Source organism: Microtus oregoni, unplaced genomic scaffold, assembly GCF_018167655.1.
Source record: "Microtus oregoni isolate MIOR12 unplaced genomic scaffold, Mior012 000002F_ref0000024, whole genome shotgun sequence".
In the NCBI taxonomy this organism is placed as follows: Eukaryota; Metazoa; Chordata; class Mammalia; order Rodentia; family Cricetidae; genus Microtus; species Microtus oregoni.
The window spans coordinates 60,319,272-60,339,437 of NW_024543061.1; the positions used below are offsets into that span (position 1 = coordinate 60,319,272).

Genomic DNA, 20,166 nt, shown 5'->3' on the forward strand with positions numbered 1-20,166 from the left:
GGAGTGTGTGTGTGTGTGTGTGTGTGTGTACTTGTGGTACATATGTATGTCTGTGTCTGTGTTTATGGTACGTATATCTCTGTGTATGTCTGTGCTTATGGTAAATTTGTGTGTCTGTATCTGTGCTTGTGATACGTGTGTGTCTGTGCTGTGTCTATGCATGTGTGTGTGTATCTGTGTGTGTCTGTGTTTATGGTACGTGTGTGTGTGTGTCTGTGTCTCTTTGTGTGTCTGTATCTCTGTGTGTGCTTTGTTTTGCCATTCCTGGTGACAGAGCAACACCGTAGAGCAAGGATATATGTCCCACTAAGGCTCCAGCTGCCTGTAGTCTTCCTGGAGTGCTCTGTTAGGCTATGGGCCTGAATGAGAGGACATTAAAGCACTGGGGTCTTGGAGGAAAACACAAGAACCCTGTGGAGAGATAGCAGGAGGGGAAGGCAGCCTGAGGCAGGGAGGACAGGGACAGGGGAAGGACCCAGGTAAACTATGGCAGGTAGAAGGAGATCTGAGATTCATCCTTCCTTCATGGCAGCTCCCTCACAAACTAAGGCCAAGGTATAAAACAGGGACCCATCAGACCCAAACATAGGGAAGATCACGCAATTACACCCAGGGAAACCACGCAGGAAGCCTTCCCACCCTGGCCTCTTTGCCTGTTTCGCCTCATCAAAAATTCTGGGCAGATGCAGCCACACAGCAGGTAGCAGGAGGTGACCTAGGAAGATGGTTCTCCCAGGCACTCCGGGAACTCCTGGAGTCCACCATCCCAGCAGAACAGGGGCACTAGGCCTGGAGGCTGAGCTCTGTAAATGTTCTATGGCAGGATTAAAACCTAGGAGTATGGGAGGAAGAGAGAGGCAGGACGACTCCATTGTTGAAGACGATATGTGCGCCCCCCCCCCCCTGCTCCCGCCCCACTTCTCTGCCAGCCGCAAGGAAGATCCGCTTTGTTTCTCACTTAAATCTCTCATTTCCCAGTGGATTGCAGAGGGATTTGGGGCACAGGGTTAACCTCTAAGCTGAAAGATTAGTGTGAGCAATAACAAGGAGTCTGGAAAGGTCTGAACCTTTGCAGTCACGAAAGTGAGGTCACTGCTCCCCCCAGTCAAGGCCTGGCACAAATTGACTAAGAAACATTTACTGAGCCCTGTTAAGTGACAGTGTGACTCTAGATCTAAGAATCAGGGCTCCATCTGCTTGCCCTCTGTGAACCCCACTCCACGGGGGGAGATAAATCATATCACTTAGGAAATAAAGCAACGCGAGAGAGAGAGAGAGAGAGAGAGAGAGAGAGAGAGAGAGAGAGAGAGAAAGGGCGAGGAGGAGGGCAGCTTTATCTGGGGAGAGCAGGAAGTCTCTGCCAGGTGATGAGGTTGAGTTGATTACAGGCAAGTTGAGTTCTAGGCAGGAGCATTCCAGAAAGACGCTTGTACGGATGAGCTGACCCTGTTAGAGGAAGACAACAATTCAGGCTGAAACCAAATGGCTGCTTCATGGGTTTGCAGGGATCTAAATTCTGCTCTAAGTGGGAAGGCAGGATGGGGTCAAGTAAAGAAGGGATGGGTTTTGGTCTTCTGGGTGATGACTGTGTCACATGGAGAAAGGCCAGAGTGGGAATCTGGGACCCTAAAGGCACAAGGCAAGAGGATGTTGGCTTGGCCATAGTGGTCACAGCAGAAAGTATTTCTGTATGGAGTCCTGGAACCAAGGTCTTCAGAACCTAGGTGGACAGAGAAATGATAGAAATGACTCAAAAAATGAGCCTTGGAATGCAGACTGTACAAGACTACTTCAGGTAGAGGGTAGGGTAGCTTCTGAACACGTGCAAATGCTTTTGGAGCTCACAGTAACACAGTGGCCTGAGAAGCTACTAAGATATTCCAAATTCTGAAAGGATAGACAGCTGGCTATGTGGTGTGACCACCACTAACCTGCCCTTTGCTAAGCCCTCACGTCTACCCAAGTAGCCCTGAAGCCTGGCTTTCACTGAGGCAGAGTCAAACCCTACCTTCTCCAGACTTCCCATATGAGAGTCACAGAGCTTGGAAACTGTGTGAGTCTGTGGAACACACCCTGAGCTGCAGAAGAGAGAGCTAGAGTCCCATACTAGAGCCAGTCTGGGACCCTTTGATTACTGGAGTCGGGGATGAAGTCGAATAAACTTCCTTAGCTCCCAAGGAGCTGACTCTCCTCAGTATCAGCACCGCAGCCCTGTAATAGTGCTCAGAAGAGCCCTGTAATAGCGCTCAGAAGAGCCCGAGTTCAGCCCTGTTTCTGTAGGTGAAGGAAACCTGTGTGTGATGAGCTCCCAGGGTAATCCTCCATGAGGTGAACGAGGAGGAGCACCACACTTCCTGGGACAGAGCATTTGCCCACTTGGGATGGCATGTCACGTCTGTGTTTCCCACAGGTCTACCTGCCCCCTGCCCCCACCTACCCCTTTCAGTCACCTGGACCTTCAGGCTCAGCTGTCACTTTCACAGAGGCTCCCAAGACCCACCTCAGAAATCCGGAGACTGTGCAGGAGGGGAGGGGCCTTCTAGGACCTCAGGTGTTGCTGTTGCTGTTTTAACTGCAGATTAGCCGCAGGATGCTACTGTTCAACATGGAAGCTGCCATCGATATGGGGTTAGCAACATTTACATTAATATAAAATAAAACTAAAAACTCAGGCCCTCAATGGGCCACATATGGGGTCTCCGGCAGCCATAGTGATAAATGGCTACAGTTTGGGACAGGCCAGGTGTCGGGTGTCCCCAGCTTCTTATAAAACCCATCTACACGGGGAGGCTTTGGGTCAGGGTCTCCTGGGACCTGCTACAGCATCACCTATTGCCACGAGAAATGCAGGCTCCCAGGCCTAGGCGGCCTCCTGGGTGGGAAACTCTGCAGTGACTTCACCTGCCCTTCAGGGGGCTTTGGTCTAGAATCCGACCTTGCACTTTTTCCCCCTGAGTCTCAACAGTAGTTCAGGCTTGTACAGAAGCATGACAAGTTCAAGACTAGCCTGGGCAACTTAGCAAAACCCCATTTCAAAATGAGAAACACCAAAAAGGCTGGGTCTGCAGCTTTGTGGCAACGGCAATCTCAATGCATTGCTAAAGAAAGCCAGATGCGGATTGTGGCCCTGGAGAACCCAGCGCAACAGCTTCACTGGCTGGAACCCTGCTGGCATGGCTGCTCCCTAATTTCTTTCCCCCTCAAACCTCCCCAGGATACAGGTGCATCGTGGAAGAGCCACGAGGCCCTCGGAATCAGAATGGCATCGAGTGACTTTAGACTTTCTTAGGCAGGTGGCGTAACGATTGAGAACCCTGAGCTTGGTATGTATGAGAGGCCTGCTGACAGGCTGCCAGACCCAGAGGGAAGAACTCAGAGCTATGCCTTAGAGGTTCGGAGCCTGTTCATTGTTACTTCCTGGCTGGCAACTTAGCTGAGCCACATGGAACCCCTGCTCTCAGCTCTGTTCCCTCATCCCGTGAAGTCTAAATGAGGCTAGTGCCAGTCTATGAAGGATTAAACACCTTTATGCCTGTAAAGGTGCCTAACTCACCCAAAGCCCCCAAACGCCTTTAATATTATTCTAGGTACTAAGAAGTTGGCCTAGTTTGGACTCTCTTTCTGCCCAGCATAGCCAGCCTTTTTTTCTATTCTTTGGCCCCAAGTTCTCCTGTCGCTCTTTGTCCCAGATTTCTCTTAGTATGTGAGTGCCCCCTTGGGTTCTCCAGACCTATTTGGGAATCAAAGAGGCAGATGGCGCTTGTGTTGGGGGACATCAAAAGAGAAGCGTTTGTGCACTGGCGGCATTCCTGGTCTCCGGGAAATGGCCTTGCAAACTCGGGTGGTCGGCTTATGGCTCAACCTCCGACAACTTAGGTTTCTTCCTGAGTGCCTCCAGGGAGTGTCACACCAGGACTGAGATCCACGGGGCCTCTGAGTTTCCAGACTCAGACTTAGCTCGCTACTTTGGGTCCCACGATCTTGCACAAACAATGCTAGCCAGCCTCTCTTTTCACGCATGTCAAGGGAGAAGCACCAGCCAGAGAGTGTGCCCTGAGCTCCCAGGGATCAGAGAGGAAGCCATCCATCCTCACGGTTCTCTGGCATCTCTTGGTATTGCATCTCCCACAGGGAGCATCTCCTGGCCTGGATCCCCTCCTCTAATCCCCTGGGTCCTATTACAGAGACCCTAGATTCCCATCACCAGTGACTAAGTCTCCATCATTCCCTCCTGCCCATGCTTCTCTCCCCACAGCCACCGCCACTGATAAGCTTTCTCTCTTTCAGTGGATTCTATTCTTTTCTGCTCTCACTGTTTCCTCCTCCCCCAAATATTCATCTGGCCTTGCCCCTCCTCTTTCTTGCTCTCTGCAGCTGTGGGCATCCAGATGCAAGTGGACTACCTCCAGCGCCAGTTCTGGGCAGCCATGAAGCAGGTAGGCTCCACAGGGAAGGACTGTCCCCACAGCCCGGCCCATCAGGCCCACAGGAGACATCTCACTCTATTTCTGCCTTCCCTGCCCTTCTCTGGACCCTGCATATCGGGCTTCTTCCTCCCATCCCCACCCCCACTCCAGTGCTCTGTCCCCTGATCAGATCCAAGGCAAAGGGTAAAATGGGGCCACTGCTGTTGTCCCCAAACTACCCTAGCCTTGCCTGCTACAGAGTAAATTAGAAGTTCACTTAGCCCCTCCCTCTAAGGACACACACACACACACACACACACCAGAAATCTTCACTGTCCTCTGTATGTCCTTCTAGCCTGAGTCATCCTCTCAGGGAAAAGTCCCGTCTACTCCTTCACTCCAGGCTGCCAGGTCCCTGCCTTGGGCACAGTGAGCTGTGCAGTGAAGGTAGAAAGGCCACAGAGGTGGAGGGGACCAGTAAGAACCCACTCACCATGTGAAAGTCCTAGTGCCCTGCAGGCAGGTGGCCTGTGTTTGTCCTCAGGAGAGCACGGCCTGCTGCTCAGTTTCCTGCCTGCTGGGAGACACCTACAGGTGTGTACATGACTCTCATAGACTCCAGTTGCCAAGGCCGGTCCTCCACATACAACAGGCCCTTCACAAATGCGCCGCACAAATGTGTATATACAGACACACATGCAAGCACGCACACACTACAGGCAGACCTTCCTCATACAAGACACAGTCCAAATGTACCCACATACAACAGACTCTTCATAACCATAGCACACTGCACATACACAGGTATGCACATTTACACAGAATATATAAGCCACGTGTATACCACATGTAAAATGTATCCAAACACTCCACATACACAGCACACATAGACCTACCTTTAACACACACATTGTGTACATATAGATGCATAGTTCACATGATGCTACACATAGGCACACACACACACACGCACACACACACGCACACACACTCACGCACGCACACATACGCGCACACATGCACACACGCACACACACGCACACACACACGCGCACACACGCACACACGTGCACACACACGCACACACGCGCACACACGCACATGTACTTGCATCCACAAAGGCACACACTGTTCACAGTGTCCCCTCTTCCTTCCAGTGCAGCACTGAGGAGGGTCCGTGCCTGAAGAGCTGCGAGGACACTGTAAGTGACTCCTGAAGGAGGGCACAGGCAGAAGTTCACTGTCCTGTGTCCCCCTGTGAACTACTTCCCTCCTCCCTGAGCCTGCCTGCAGGGCTCACCCTCCGCAACCCTTTGAGTGAGCAGGAGGGCTAGAGCAAGCCGTGGCCCTGGCTATGACCTCCTGTCCTGGCCTCTCCCCCAGGATCTGGATTGCTTCCTTATAGACAACAATGGCTTCATTCTGATCTCCCAGAGACCCCAAGAGGTAAGTGACCGAAGAGCCAGAACTTAGAGAAAAGGGCTTGGGGGAGGGGAGCCAAGACCCTTAGCAGCTTTATCAGCCAAGCAGGCCTAAAGGAGTTGCCTTCCGTCCAAACCACAGAGCAAGAGGACAAACGCAGAGCGGCATTCAAAGGCAGAAATACTTCTCCCCCTTAGCTGTGACTAAGCTGACCTCTCTGCCATGTGACATGTCATGTCTGTGAGGAGCCACTCAACAAGCTCACGGCTCAGGGAGGGCCTGGTTGCACTGCCACCAAGTGTCCTGCTCCCTCCGCTGAAGAACCATGGGGACTTTTGAGCCCCACCTCTTCTGCTTGTATCTTGCCCTCTCCTACCCATCCTCCTACCCTTTTCTATCACCATCGTCTCCAGGGGGACTGTCCCCACCCCTGTGCTCCTCTCCTTTCTGGGTCCCCTTGTAGGAAATTTTACTGCTGTCACCAAGCCAGGGTGCCAACAGGCCAGCAGGGGCATGGGGGGGGGCCGCCCTTACTTTACCCAGCAGCCTGCCTTCCCTCCAGCCACCTACTCAGACAGAAGAGGAAGTCACGATGGCAGTTTTATATCTGCTCAGCCACAAATCAGACCCTGAAATTAGCCAGGGATTATACTTTAAATCGCACTTTTAAAAGAAGCTTGTTCCACCCTGAGCCAAACCGGAACACAAACACCTGAAGCGGTTCTTTGACACAAGCCCACAGCTCTGAATAACCTCCAAGAGGAATTTCGCCTGTAGGCATGTGTTAAATTCGGTTAGCAGCTTCCACGATCTGGGCCTCAGTTTTCTCCTCTGGAAAAGCACAGGCTGGATCACCTGAGGTCAGGGTTCAACCCTGAGCAGGAGGCTCCCGAAGCCTGGATAGTACAGGATCAGAGCTGACGTTGGCCAGGGTCCTGGCCAAGGTAGTCTCTGTCCCCCAAAGCCAAACTGTAGCCTCATCCAAGCAGGGCTGAGAGTCCGTGGAAATTGTCAGAACATGACAGGAAGTAGAGCGGGGACATCAGGAGACTGGGCACAGATAGAGTCAAGATAGAAGGGGACCAAAGGACCGTGGGACGGCTCCCCGGGAGCAGTTTTTAAATAGCCCGCTTGACATGCAGCAAGAACTGAGAAGAGAAAGCAGATTTTACTGTTGCTTCCTACTGGAAAGGTCTAGGCTGTCAGTCAGGACACTGCCAGAACTCTGACCAGTCACTAGTCCTGGCACCCGGGTGTCCAGTCCCGTCTGCCTCCTCCCTTTCCTCCCCTGCCCTTCTTCACACGGAGACAGTCCATTCGGTCAGAAAATGGAGGGAAACAGAAGTTGACTATAAGGCTGAAGGGGCCTAAGGACACTCACACGCTGGTCCCAATGCCGTACGATCGTGACTGACTGTGGTGCCTGGTCTCCTGTGGGATAGCTCAGGAGTCAGAAGGTGGCCATGAACAGGAGCGGCAGTGGAGTCAGGTGGCTTGGTCAGGCAAGATAAGATTACAGACCAGCCCAAGAGTATGCCAGAACATGGGCCAGGGAGCCTGCGTAGCAGCGGGGGAGGGGCAGAGAGCACCCGGGGGCATCAGCCGTGTGAGTCAGGGCTCTCTGATGGCGACTGAGCAGGAACCGGGACAGAGGACACACGAGTGAGTAGGCACCGTCCCAACAGGATCCTGCTATGGATACTGAAACATCTCATGCAATGTTCATGAGCTTGAAATATTAATGGCCTTTTGGATCTTTTCCCTAACCATTGGAAAACAGCAATAACAAAAAAGGCTATTCTTCTATCATGAAGCCACGTAAGTCCCCAACAGGCCGAATAGAGTTCTCTCACCCCTAGCTTGCCAATCGTTGCCCCCAACCCAGTCCAGCTGCGACAACTGCAAAGGGCCACCTCAGTGAAGAAGACCCCAGGGCCCTTGGATAGCACATTGGGTTGAATTGTTCCCATTCTGTCTAGAGCATCCCATATGCTCATGAATTGTGATCCCAGGACATCACAGAAACAGTCGGTCTATTCTAAGGTTTATATTTGATGTAACATACATTTTCATTCCCTATTTTAAGTGCTTAGCTTATGTGCCTTCATTTTCTCAAGTGTTGTATTATCTTATGTTTTGCATAGGCTTACAAGCTGATCCAAATCCTTTATGAAATTAAACAAAGTATAAATAAAACTAGCTTCTAGAGCAGCAGTTCTCAACCGGTGGGTCCCATCTCCTTTGGGGGTCAAGCAACCATTTCACAGGGGGTGCCTAAGACCATCAGAAAACACAGATATTTACATTATGATTCATAACAACAACAAAATCACAGTTTTGAAACAAAAACAATTTCAAGGCTGGGGGTCACCACAACATGAAGAACTGTATAAAAGGGTTGAAGCAATAGGAAGGTGGAGAACCACTGATCTAGAGGCTTTTGCCAGCTCAAAGACACCCCCCAAACACATACACACACACACACACACACACACACACACACACACACACACGAGGTTGGTGAACTCAGACCAGCTTTGTCTTGGGGTCAAGGGTAGCATACACGTTTCTAACACCTAGTCGCCAACCTGAGTCCTTCAATTCCCTGTCCAGGTTGCTCTGTCTCTACTCAAAACAGTTAACTGGCTCAGATGTACTTGGCTGGGTCTCATAGAATTACAGCCAATCCTGCAGGTTGTCAGAAGCCACGGATAAGGAGTGCTGACCCCTGGGTTAGCTCTAGGATTCATGTCAGCTGCAGCCCCTTGACAGGGCTCAGTATCTCTCTCCTCATCTGGGCCTGCCTGGGACAAGCTGTAAGCTGAGCTGTGCTGGGCCAAGAGGCCACAGATGCACAGGCCTGGAACTCAGACCAGTTTGAACACAGATAGGAGCGCACAGCTGGGTATTTGATGAGCAGCCACACAACAGGAAAGTCAGCCCTGCGTTGGGGCAACCATCCCACAGAGGCTATCAGCTCACTCCTGAATTCTTTCCTGCCTAAGCCATCTACTGAACTCCAGGCTCCAGGGCAGACCTCATAGGACCCTGACTCTATCCCAAACTCATACCAAACTAAATGCAGGCAACCCTGGACCTTTGGATCTTCCAGAGCTCTGCCAGCATGTTGGCTATGCCATGTACGGGTAATCTCGGGTGTAAGGAGCCTTGGGAAGCCCCTTGTCAGCTGTATTCCTAGTAAAGCCACATGTTAAAATCCAGGTCCTGAAATGACAAAATCCACACTGGAACCTTTCCTTTGCAGGTCCAGAATTTCAATCTGAGGCATTTATTCATTTGGACAAAAGTCAACAGTCACTATCCGTTAGCGATAGTGTTCTCCTTGTTGCATTGACTTAAGCAAATCACAGATTATTTCATAGATCAAGGCAGCACAGGCTTAGTATGGCTTCCTGGAGGCACCAGGTATCCCATCCTCATGGTAGCATCCTTGCCTTCTAATCCACGTCCCAAATAAGAGGGCAACAGTGGAGTTTGGATACCCCAACACAGTCCTCTCACTTTAAGTGAATTCCCAGAAGTTCTCTTCTGGGCTTTACTCCATTTCATTGGCCAGCTCTCAATACAAGGGTTTTTGGGAAGTGTAGTCTTTTTGTGGACCACAGTGCTTCCATTGTTGCAGAAGTTGCCTTACAAAAAGAAGGGCAGTGGACGTTTCCTACTAAGTGGCATTTTCTAGGATATGGAGTTTTGTTTGCAGAGACAGAAGTGTTTTCCAAGGTGTGCTTTCTTACAGTCAGATCTCCTGCCTCAGAACTGGGCATTTGATCAGCAGGGCTGGTGAGGAATGAGCCTACAATTTAGCAAGAGAATGGGATGGGCTTACAGCCCTAGTTTCCCTGTCTCAAGGAGCATAAGTTTCAGGTTTTATACACACACACACACACACACACACACGCAACGAACAGCCAAAGGGTAGAGACAAGTCTCTGCAGGGATCGTGCTTCCTGCTGATGGAAGGGAAACACACAGTCACTGGAACAGCAAAGAGCTAATCCAACTGACATAACCATCCATGGGCAGGGCCTTGGAGGATGCTGGGCAGCAGGTGTCCCCGGATACTGACTGATTAGATCATGAGCAAGGAGGTCCTATCTTATTTTGGGGGTGGGCAGTGAGTGACATTACTACTTTCCCAAACCCAAGCTGTCTGAGAGTATTTTGGCAACAAATCTGGGGGCAGGGAAAAGGATGTGCAGAGAGGGCCAGAGCCCAAGAGGTGAAAGACAAATCCAGCTGATGCAGAGAAGGCAGGGAACACAGAGGGCGATCCCAGGCTCCTACCCTCCTCCACTCAATGAAGAAGCCAGGATAGCAAAGCTCATGGCAAAACCTGCTGAAAGCTACCTTTGACAGCATACTCTACCACCGCCATCACCACCGCCACCGCCAATCATCATCACTGCTACCACATATTACGTCTCCACCATCAGCACCACCACCACCGCTAGCATCACTGCTGTGAATCAAGAGCTCTGCTCAATGGCAGCAGCTTGCAGCAGCACCTGCCACACCAGGTGTGGCACATTTCCACTGTAGCAACTCGAAGTGGCATACGCCCCCTTTAAAAAGTCCCTCTGAACATCACAGCTCTCTTTCTCTCTCCCCACTCCAAGATGGCCTTTCACTCACCCCCTCCCCCTTGCGTTAGATCTGTTGTGTGCCGTGATTTCTTAGTGGCACACCTTGGCCCAGGCCTGGCAAAGGTACATTCCCACTCCTTTATCCTAACAACCATGACCACCTCACCATCACCACCAGCATCACCACACACAGATACACACACACCATCACCACCAGCATCACCACACACAGATACACACACACCATCACCACCACTAACCTCACCAACTCACCTCCACCAGCATCACCACCAGCATCACCACACACAGATACACACACACCATCACCACCACTAACCTCACCAACTCACCTCCACCAGCATCACCACCCCACCCCATGCAACAAAAAGTACATGCAACAAAGGGGGCCCACAAACTCGTTTCCTTGGAAGCTCCGACTCATGTTTAAGGAACCCCGGACCACTTTTGGAGTGCCCTCTGGGCCGATTTCACAGTCCGCTGCAGATGACAACACGATTTAGAAAGCCTTGATTGCGATGGTCAGCTGGGGGAGGGGCGGGCTGCGAGGAAGAAGAAAGGATTCCGTGGAAAAGCAGCTACAGGGACAGCCTGGCGATAGCTCTCTCTGGTTCCCCCCCACAGATGGGAAGATTTCTGGGGGAGGTGGATGGAGCTCTCATGGCACAGCTTCTCAGCATGGGGGTGTTCAGCCGGTAAGTGAGATGCTCCCCTCTCTGGTCCTCAGATAGCCCTCAGGGTCTGACCCCAGACACCCCCAGAGAGGCCCCAAAGATGCCTTTCTGGAGCCAGAGACTGAAGTCAATCTAGGGGTGGGTGTAAGGTGCATGGCCGTCCCGCAGAGTGACTCTCCAGCCTCCACTCAGGGCTTGGAGGAAAGCACAGACCAACACAGCAAGCATGCTATCTGTGTTCTTAAAGCCATCCACGCATGGGAGTGACATTTTGGCATGAGCTGGCTTCTACTCTGGCTCACTCCTCTAAGTTGGGCACCCACATGGACCCTAGTCAACACAAATCCTGCAACCAAGGCCTCCAGGCCAGGGCATGGAGTGGTCTTGGCTCTGACACAGCTCACTTCTGCATTTCAGTGTGACCATGTATGACTACCAGGCCATGTGTGAGCCCCCAGATCACCGCCACAGTGCAGCCCAGGCCCTGATCAGTGTAAGTGTCCCCCCAGGACGTCCCTCTACTGGGACTCATCCTCTGCCCTGTCCTTCAGAATGTCACCTGGTCCCATCCTCATCCAGCCCCAGACCTTCTGGCTCAGGCTATTCTGGACCCTGTTCTGATGCTCACCCCTCCCCCTGGGGCTGCAGGGTTGTCTTGTCCTGCGGGGGGGGGGGGGCTCATTCTCACCTCCCAGACTGACATTAGATCTTCAGGGGTTCCTAGCACTGGTCTATCAGAGATGGGAAATGACCAGACTCCTGAAGGGTTTTTCAAATCCAACCTGTGGGGACTCTGACCTACAGGAGGTCTTTGAGGTCCCTCTGCTCTGGTGTTCCTTCTGAGGGGCAGGCAGGTTGGGTCTGGAGGGTGGTTGTTAAGTGATATCACTTGGGGTTTCCCTGAAATAGCTCTGCTCTTCCTCCAGCCTCTCTCTGCCTCCTTGATGGTGGTCAGGTGGCTACTGCATGAATGTCTGCTGTGAGTAGGGGTTAGATGGAGTGGGGAGAGAAACCATGGTCAGGGGTCAGGGGTCAGGGGAGGGGAGGGCTCCCTGGATCAAAGGGTCAGGACCAAAGGAGAGTGTTCCCTACAGGTGGGGCCTGAGTCTTGGATTGGAGGGAGGGTTCCAGGTGACAAGAGTTCCCTTTGGGGAAGGACTGGGTTATGATTAAAAGTGACAGGTAAGATTCCCTGCGTACAGAGACGAGGTCATGAGGCTACCCTTAAGGGGGCTGCCTATGGCCCACAAGATAGCCTGGTTCACTAGCCACGGGAGGAGGGAGGCATTCAACCCCACCCTACACCCTCCTTCATTCATGCCCTCAAGCAGAAAGATGGGTTCCTACAGGGGGCGGCTAGAGGCAGTGGCACCCCGAGAGCTTCACATGCCAGTCCCCGAGACTGTGTTCTGCATCCTGCAGGTTCCTTCTACAGTGGAGTACCTGGGGATCTTGGCAGGACAAAGGGTCCGAGGGTAAGTGCCAGGAAGCAGCTGTGGGCAGCACTCTGGGAAGCTCATTAGAAAGGTTCTGCCTGGGGTGGGCGGCAGTGGGGTGGGCGGCAGTGGGGTGGGCGGCAGTGGGGTGGGAGGCAGTGGGGTGGGCGGCAGTGGGGTGGGTGGCAGTGGGGTGGGCGGCAGTGGGCTAGGCGGCAGTGGGGTGGGCGGCAGTGGAGTGGGTGTTGAAGCCTTCATGTACATAATCTCATCTCATCACCTTCCCCTCGCCTCTGTGTGTGATATCACATCACCTCTGATCACCTTTGCTCCGTGTGCCATCATTACTGCCCTATGCCATCCTGTCCTCGTGTGATGCTGTGCTTTCCCTGTGCCATGTCCAACCCTGTGGTGGGCTCTTGTCCTGGGCAGCCAAGACTGTCTTTCATCATTGTAAGTAGTTCTGACGGAGAGAGCCTACCTTGCCCAGTCCCCGGGGGAGCTGTAAAGGACTTGTCTTTAAGTCTGAGTCCTGGGAGTGAGCACAGGCAGCCTGAATTTCTTTATCCTAGGACACTCCTTGACTGGGGACAGGAGGCGGTCCCCAAACCTTTAGAGCACCATTTTGAGGAAGCAAGAAAGCCCAGAGCTCAAGCCACACAAGTACAGGCCTGCCTTAGGAAACAGCCGTCTCCTCTTGAGGGGTTCTGATAGTTAAAAGGGAGGTATAGCCCATCATGTTGTTGAGATGCCACCAGGTCACCCTAGAGAAGAAAGCAGCCTCGGCAAGGCTCCAGGTTTGAGGGAGTATCCTCTAGAAAGGCACCCCTCCCCTGAAGTTGTGCCTAAGGACAGTCCCCAAGGACAATGACATGTCAAGGCAGCTCTGACACAAAGCAAAGGGAAAGCTTTGTCCCGGCTGCTGTTGACTCCTGCCGGCCTGGGAAGGGGACACCTGACCTCAGTCTGGAAAGGGGGACACCTGACCTTTACAAGCCGAGAGACACAAACGCACTTAGGTCCTGGAGATGTGGGCTTCCCGGGCCAAAACGATGGCCAACCTTAGCCCACCCCACTAAACTCTCTGGGTTCTGGACATCCAGTAGCCAGGAGACTCCCACTGCCTTCTTGTCTGGCTTCATTATATAAACAATTTCCCCTCCTTCCCTCTGCCTCCTCAGCTGCTGCTGCTGACCAGGGCAGGTCCTTGGACCTGAAGTTCCTGTGGTTAGGCCCCCTTCATAACTGGAGTTATGAAGCCAGTGACCCCAGTGGCAGGAAAATAGCTTAGTTCTAAGCCTGAACCCCTGGGAAGAGAAGAGCCAGTGGTGAGGCATCTGTCCTCTGACACTGAGAACCAGGAGCAGAGGTGCCCAGTGGCATAAACAGGGATGGAAGCCGGCTGGGCTGTGGGTGCTTCCCCAGGCCACGAGGATTGTTCAGCCTGCCCTCCCCTCTTAGATTTACTATCTGTGAGGGAAGCTTCTGGGTCCAGGCATTGAGGAGACCTGTGACTTTCCTCACGCCTGTGTGACCTTGCAAAAGCAATGTCATGTCTGTTCCTCCGCTTCCAGGTGTTTCCAGGCCACTGTGTCTTCCCTACACTTCCTTCGCTGCTGGGCCGTAAGAGGCAAAATGTGCTTTGTCGTAGCAGCACTGCAGGGTGCCCACGAGTGCTCTGCAGAAAGATCTCAGGGCTCCTGGCGAGGGCCACCCAGCAGCTCCGCGGTGCCTTTTGCTGAGTGCTGGCCACTTGTAGCAAACTAAAGGATGCTGCCCTTGCAGATGGGCTTCCTAGGACCTCTGTGAGGTGATAGCCCTCCTTACACACATTCCTGTCACCCACAGCCCACACACACAAAAAGCAGGACCTGCTGCACCCCTGTGACACAGAATACCCAGTGTTCGTGCACCAGACGTCTATCCAGGAGGCCAATGGGATCATCGAGTGTGAGGCCTGCCAGAAGTAAGTCCCCATGCAGCCACCAGAAGGTCCACGGTAGAAAAGGACAGCGCCTCAGGGAAAGGTCACCTTCCTCATCTCCCTACTCCTCAGCACAGGAAAAACCCAGGCTGAGGCAGGAGAGAGGAAGAGGGGCATGAACAATTTGGTGGTCTGCATTAGGGAACACAGGGAAAAGGAATCCAGAGGCCAATTCCCATGTCCACAAGTCTCTCTAAATCCACAGGCCTCTCTTGCTTGCTTCCCTTCTGCTCAGCCAAACCAGCCATGGCAAGCTGGTGCCGAGGCCTTTCACACTTACGCCCCAGGCAGGGAAAGAAGCAGGAGTTCTGCCCTCTACAAAGTAGGAACTGTGTGCAGGTCTGCAGCGTCCCCAGAAAATGCACAGGGGTGGGGGAGCTGTCATTCTCTGGGGCATCAGCACCCCAAGCCAATAGTTTCCAAGCAGGACCCAGTCAGGCTAACTCATGGGTAGAAACCTCTAGCTTCGTCCAGACAAGCTTAGAAGGCCAAACCTACTGACTTCCCACTCCAAACCTTGGAGGAAGCAGCCCGGAGACTTCTGTCCCAACCCAAGAAGACAGTACATCTAGGGGCTCCCTCAACCAGTTTTGCTTCTCACCAGGGCCACTAGCAGGTCTGGGGAATCCCAGACCCATGCCAGCTATTTTGTAGCCTCAGATTCTGACATCAGACAGATTTAGGTTTCTGTTTCTTTATCGCGTGTGACATCTTATGTACACACAGAGCAGCCTTCCTGGGACTGGCGCTATTGACTGTGCTCATCTCGAGGCTTGAAGGAAACGTCAAAGGGATGGCAGGAAGTAAGGGCCTCCCCGCAGACAGGCTTGACTCTTTAAATCTAGCTCTGCCCCTCTCTGCCTCTACTATAACCATAGGCAAGTTTAGCCCTTCTCGCCTGTTTTGTCTATGCAGAATGGGAACGATACCAAGTTCACATAATGCTGTGATGAGCACATCTGTGAGTGATATATGTGTGACATATACCTGTGTGTGTAACATCACCCATCCATACAAAATGCTTGGTGGCAGCCGGCACTGCTGTGTTTCTAACACCTGGCCAATGCAAAAACGCCTTTCCCTACCCCCTACCCCAAGCTGTGTATAGGAGCATTGTGCCACCTTGTGGCTAAGCTTAGAACTGTAAGTTCTCCAGCTCTCTAGCTGAGATAGTTAATATCCCTGTTTGCTGGGAATGGCTCCTGTGCCTGTTAAAGACAGCTCCTTCATCTTCTCTGGCTATTGGGAAAGGAGGGAATGCCTTGTAAGTACCGGGCTACTGGCCTCAGTCTGCCTATGGCTACATGTCTTTCCAGGTGCCTCAGAAAGTTTCTCCCCCAAGTCCTTCTCCTTAGCCTGTACCCCTACTACTCAGAGCCTCCCACCCTCTCTGCTGCAGGACATTCGTGATGCAACAGATTCCCAGCAGCAACCTGCTCCTCCTAGTGACAGACCTTACCTGTGACTGCAGCGCCTACTCTCCCATCCTCCAGGAGGCCACAGAAGTCAAATATATCCTTCACATCCCCCAAGAGGGAGGGAGGGGGTGGCTGAGGGATCATGGAGAAGCTCAGATTTGGGGTGCAGAGCCCAGCCTGTACACCCATTCCCTTCCTTACAGGATGACTTATGGGCCAGCCCTCTGCCCCTGAGAGGGGTGCTCCCCATCCTGAACCTGCTTGTAGGGCCACTGACCTCCCAGATCTTGACCCCAGGATCTCCAGGACTACGTAGAGTTGTGACCTTGACAGTGAGCTCTGCACATAATGCCTCTGTCAAATGCGACAGGATGCGCTCCCAGAAGCCCCGGCGGCGCCCAGGATCCTGCCATGCCTTCCATCCAGAGGTGTGGGCTGTGAACTCCCCAGTTGTGTCCTGTGTGTGACTTCCTGGGATATGAATGTGTCTGGACATTGATGACAAAACTGTGTGTGCCCAACATACTGGGAGACCCTAGCACTCACATTTATGTGGTGTGTTGTAAGAAATTAGATTGGCCAGGCCTGTCATCCCAGCACTAGGGGGCAGAAGCAAGCAAGGGAATTCCAGGTCAGTTTGTGTGGGACAGAGAGGCCACAAGGGTTGGGGGGTTGGTGAGAGACAAAAAGCAGAGAGGAAGAAAGAGAAGGGAAGAGAAGAGAACAAAGGACCCAAGGGAATCTATACTTCCTAGAGCCTGGGGCCCAAGGAGTTTCCCCTCTCCGTCCACACTTGGGCTACCTCAGCACGAATCACTATTACGTGGCTAGTGACAATAGCAAGTGGTATTTATTAACACCTGAAATGTGGGCCTTACTAACCAGTCTCAGCTGGGTGTGGCTGCCACAAACCACCTCCCCTAGAGATGCCCCTGGAGGTCAGGGCTGCTCCACACAATTATGAGGAGAAGACCCCAAAGACTAAGTATGCTGTTTTCACTGCCCCTAAAAGCTGGAAGAAAGGTAGGTTTCCTCTCTTCTGTCTGTGTCTAGCCACACTGCATGCTGGCCCTTGGGTTGGGAGGACCAGCCCACTCCTAATGCCCCTTACCTGTCTCTACAGGAGAACGCTCAGGACTGTGGTGGCACTTCAGACATCGCAATGTCACTCCCTCTGCTCCTGCTACCGCTGTGGGCCTGGCTGCTTCCACCCCAGCTTCTGTGATGACCCCATTCTATCTGACTTTCACAGAAGGGAACCCTTAGAGAGACATTCTAAAGTCACCAGCTGGTGAGGTCTCAGATTCTTAGCAGTAAGGTGTCTCCTGGGGCTACCACCAGTCTCTGCCTCTTAGAGACTGTTGGAAGGATCCCCAAGGCTCTCCAAGGTATTGGGTACCAGGTACTCCAAGTCTTCTACTCTTATCTCTGCTTCAAGACTCCCAACAAGAGCTTAATTGGAGGAAGGATACAAGTTACCAAAGATCAGAAACAGTCAAAGGGGCAGGTGTTTCCCTGAGTTCTGGGGGCCAGGGTTGAGCAGTGAGACCCACGCAGAGGCTATGCCAAGAACACAGTAGCCATCAACACAGGAGTCTTTAGGAAGACGCCTTCATCCACTACATATAGTACAAGGGAAGGCAGGCAGAGGGAGAGACAAGAAGACTCAGAGAAGGAGCAGGAAGGAGGAAAGAAATGGAAATAAAATCCTGTGAGCTATCATCAGAATGCCACCCACTGAAGAACTCCAACCTTTTTACACCAATAATCTGAAGGAGAGGGGGGAGGGGTATCTGGAGGGAAGAAAGGGAAGGGAGACATATTGAAATTATTATCTCAAAAAGAAAAGAAGAAAAAGAAAAGCTACCAGGCTGAGACCTGCAGCTGCAGCACTGTACAATGGTGTGGTCCAGAGGAGGAGCTACAAAGGCAGCCAGGTCAGGATCCTCACTAAGGTCAGGGGCACATACAGTCTCCGAAACCATGGTGGGCTTTCTGTTGCTCGTGTTCTACAAAAGTAACTAACCACCTGTCTGGTGAAAGCCCTTGAGGTTAGAAACACATATAATCCTGGCCACCATGCCTTGAAGTAGGTACAATTTACCTGCCCTTTTTGGCACGTGTGATGTATGTGACTGTGCATGTTTGTGGACCTGTTTGTGCACAGATGCAGAGGCCAGAGGATGCTGTTGGTCATCTTCCTCACCCACTCCCTTATTTTTTGAGATAAGGTCTCTCGCTAAACCTGGGGCCCTCCAATTCAGTCACACTAGGTGGCCAGGAAGTCCTAGGGATCCTTCTGTTACCACCTCCCCCAGTGCTGGGATTACAAGCATGCCCTGCTATTCCCCCACTGTTTCAAGGACGACGGGGAAAACTTGGATCCTTGTACTTCACTAGCTAAGCCTCTCAAGCCCCATGATTTTGTCTTTTAAATGAGGAAACTAATCCCCACAAAGCGGCATACACATCTTTAGTCCCAGCACTCAAGAGGCAGAGGCAGGCAAATCTCTTAATTTAAGGTCAGTCTGGTCTACAAAGTGAGTTCCAGAACACCCAGAGCTACACAGGGAAACCCTGTCTTGAAATAAATAAAGTAAAAAGGGGAAACTAAAGTTTGCAGAGGGGAAACTGGTTCTAAATCTTGGCTTTGTGAGGATCCTGTGGAACAGGCAACATACCTAGAGAGCTCCCAACCCGCACCAGCAGACACTGGGCAGACTAAGCACTCTCCCCACACCCCTAAGCATCTTGCTTCATAGCTTAGGAGGCAGGAAAGGTCAGAGGTGCTGCCCAGCCCAGGTGAGGTACAAACCACTGCAGCTGAGCTTCCTCCTCCATGCCACCAAGACAGTGTTGCCAGGCATGGCAGGGTAGGTCTTTCCCAGTGCCTGCCTCCCTGGCTTTGTCTTTAGTGTTGTTACCTCTACTCAGCAGCATTAGGTCTCAGTGACAAGCACTGCATGGTCTCTCAGGGGAGCTCCTCTCCCTCATCCACCCAGGCAAAGCATTTGAACCAACTTATCAACTATTTTGGGCACAGGATAAAAACGTTAAGTGTAGAATGCCAGGCGGTTCCTGGCCACAAATATGGAGCTCTTGTACCTGGCACTGCTAAAGGACTGTATGTTTTCAAGCGTCACCAGAAGCAGCTGAAGCAAAGGTATACCCGACAGACTGCCACTCTGTCCCACGATGCTGAACACACGATGCAGAACTCCATCAAGATGCTTGCAGGTGGTAGCCTAGCTTTGGTTAAAGATCCAATCCTTTGACTTCTAAGGAAAGAAGTTGGTGTCCCTGCCATTCACTAAGTGGGATATGGTGTTCTGGCATCTTCATGCATCACCTTCAATGGAAGAGCTCAAGGATGCTGTCAGAAGCACATGCTTTACTAGAACCACCTCAAATAAAAGGCTTCAACACCATCTCATGATGCTAAATGAAGTTTGCTTCAGGAGAACTTGGGAGTGGACGCATCTTAAGGTCAGAAAAGTATAGGGGTAAGACGGGCTCAAAAAAAAAAAATACCAGTTAGCACAAGCATTTGGCAGAAGCCAAGCCAAGCTCAATGGCAGTTTGGGGAACACTCTTCACAGTGTAAAGGAAGACTGCAAAGGGTGCTTTTATTTTTGTGGGAGGGGCCAGGGACCCATGTCCCATAGCAAATGACAGGACTGAGGATGCATACTTGCCTCTCTATTCCAAGGCTAGTGTAGTCAAAGGACAGGCAGACAGATGCCAGGCCATGAAGCTGCAGCTAAGCCCTCCTCAATGGTTCCCGAGGGGCTGAGCCAACAAGTATTTACATGGGGGTGGGGAATAACCGGTGCTTCAGTGCAACTACAGCAAAGCATTTGAGACAGTACTGCTCCTGGGCTGCAGCACTGCCATGCAGAGCTTCTCTAGGGAGTGCAGACCGCCCTGATAAAACACAGTGACCATGTGCATGTGGCAAGGCTCCCCCAGCTCTCAGACCTCTATGGTCACTGCAACCAGGTATAGAGAAAGCTCATCTTACTTTAAAGATAAGGTCTGTGTAGCCCAGGTTGGCCTTAAACTCATGATCTTCCTGCATCAACCTCCTGATGACAAAAAGTTTCTAAAAAGTCCTTAAATTTCCTGTCTAAATTAGGGTGTTAAGGATATCCCCAAAGTGAAGTAAGGTTTTTAAAAGAAAAAAGGCAATAAAAACACAACAAAG

At 51.9% G+C, this 20,166-nt stretch overlaps 1 protein-coding gene across 2 annotated transcripts in view; it reads left to right on the top strand.

Moving 5' to 3' along the window:
- The window catches only part of Cacna2d4 (calcium voltage-gated channel auxiliary subunit alpha2delta 4), a 95,555-nt gene extending 78,368 nt beyond the window's left edge, over window positions 1-17,187 (top strand). For both annotated transcript variants that reach the window (XM_041678353.1, XM_041678360.1), the window contains 12 exons: window positions 4,375-4,436; window positions 5,564-5,608; window positions 5,790-5,852; window positions 11,075-11,145; window positions 11,542-11,617; window positions 12,051-12,103; window positions 12,547-12,599; window positions 12,993-13,013; window positions 14,409-14,526; window positions 15,944-16,056; window positions 16,308-16,390; window positions 17,086-17,187. In XM_041678353.1, coding sequence (XP_041534287.1) covers window positions 4,375-4,436; window positions 5,564-5,608; window positions 5,790-5,852; window positions 11,075-11,145; window positions 11,542-11,617; window positions 12,051-12,103; window positions 12,547-12,599; window positions 12,993-13,013; window positions 14,409-14,526; window positions 15,944-16,056; window positions 16,308-16,390; window positions 17,086-17,187 — 860 coding nt within the window. The remainder of the gene's footprint in view (window positions 1-4,374; window positions 4,437-5,563; window positions 5,609-5,789; window positions 5,853-11,074; window positions 11,146-11,541; window positions 11,618-12,050; window positions 12,104-12,546; window positions 12,600-12,992; window positions 13,014-14,408; window positions 14,527-15,943; window positions 16,057-16,307; window positions 16,391-17,085) is intronic.
- Window positions 17,188-20,166: the final 2,979 nt, after the last annotated feature.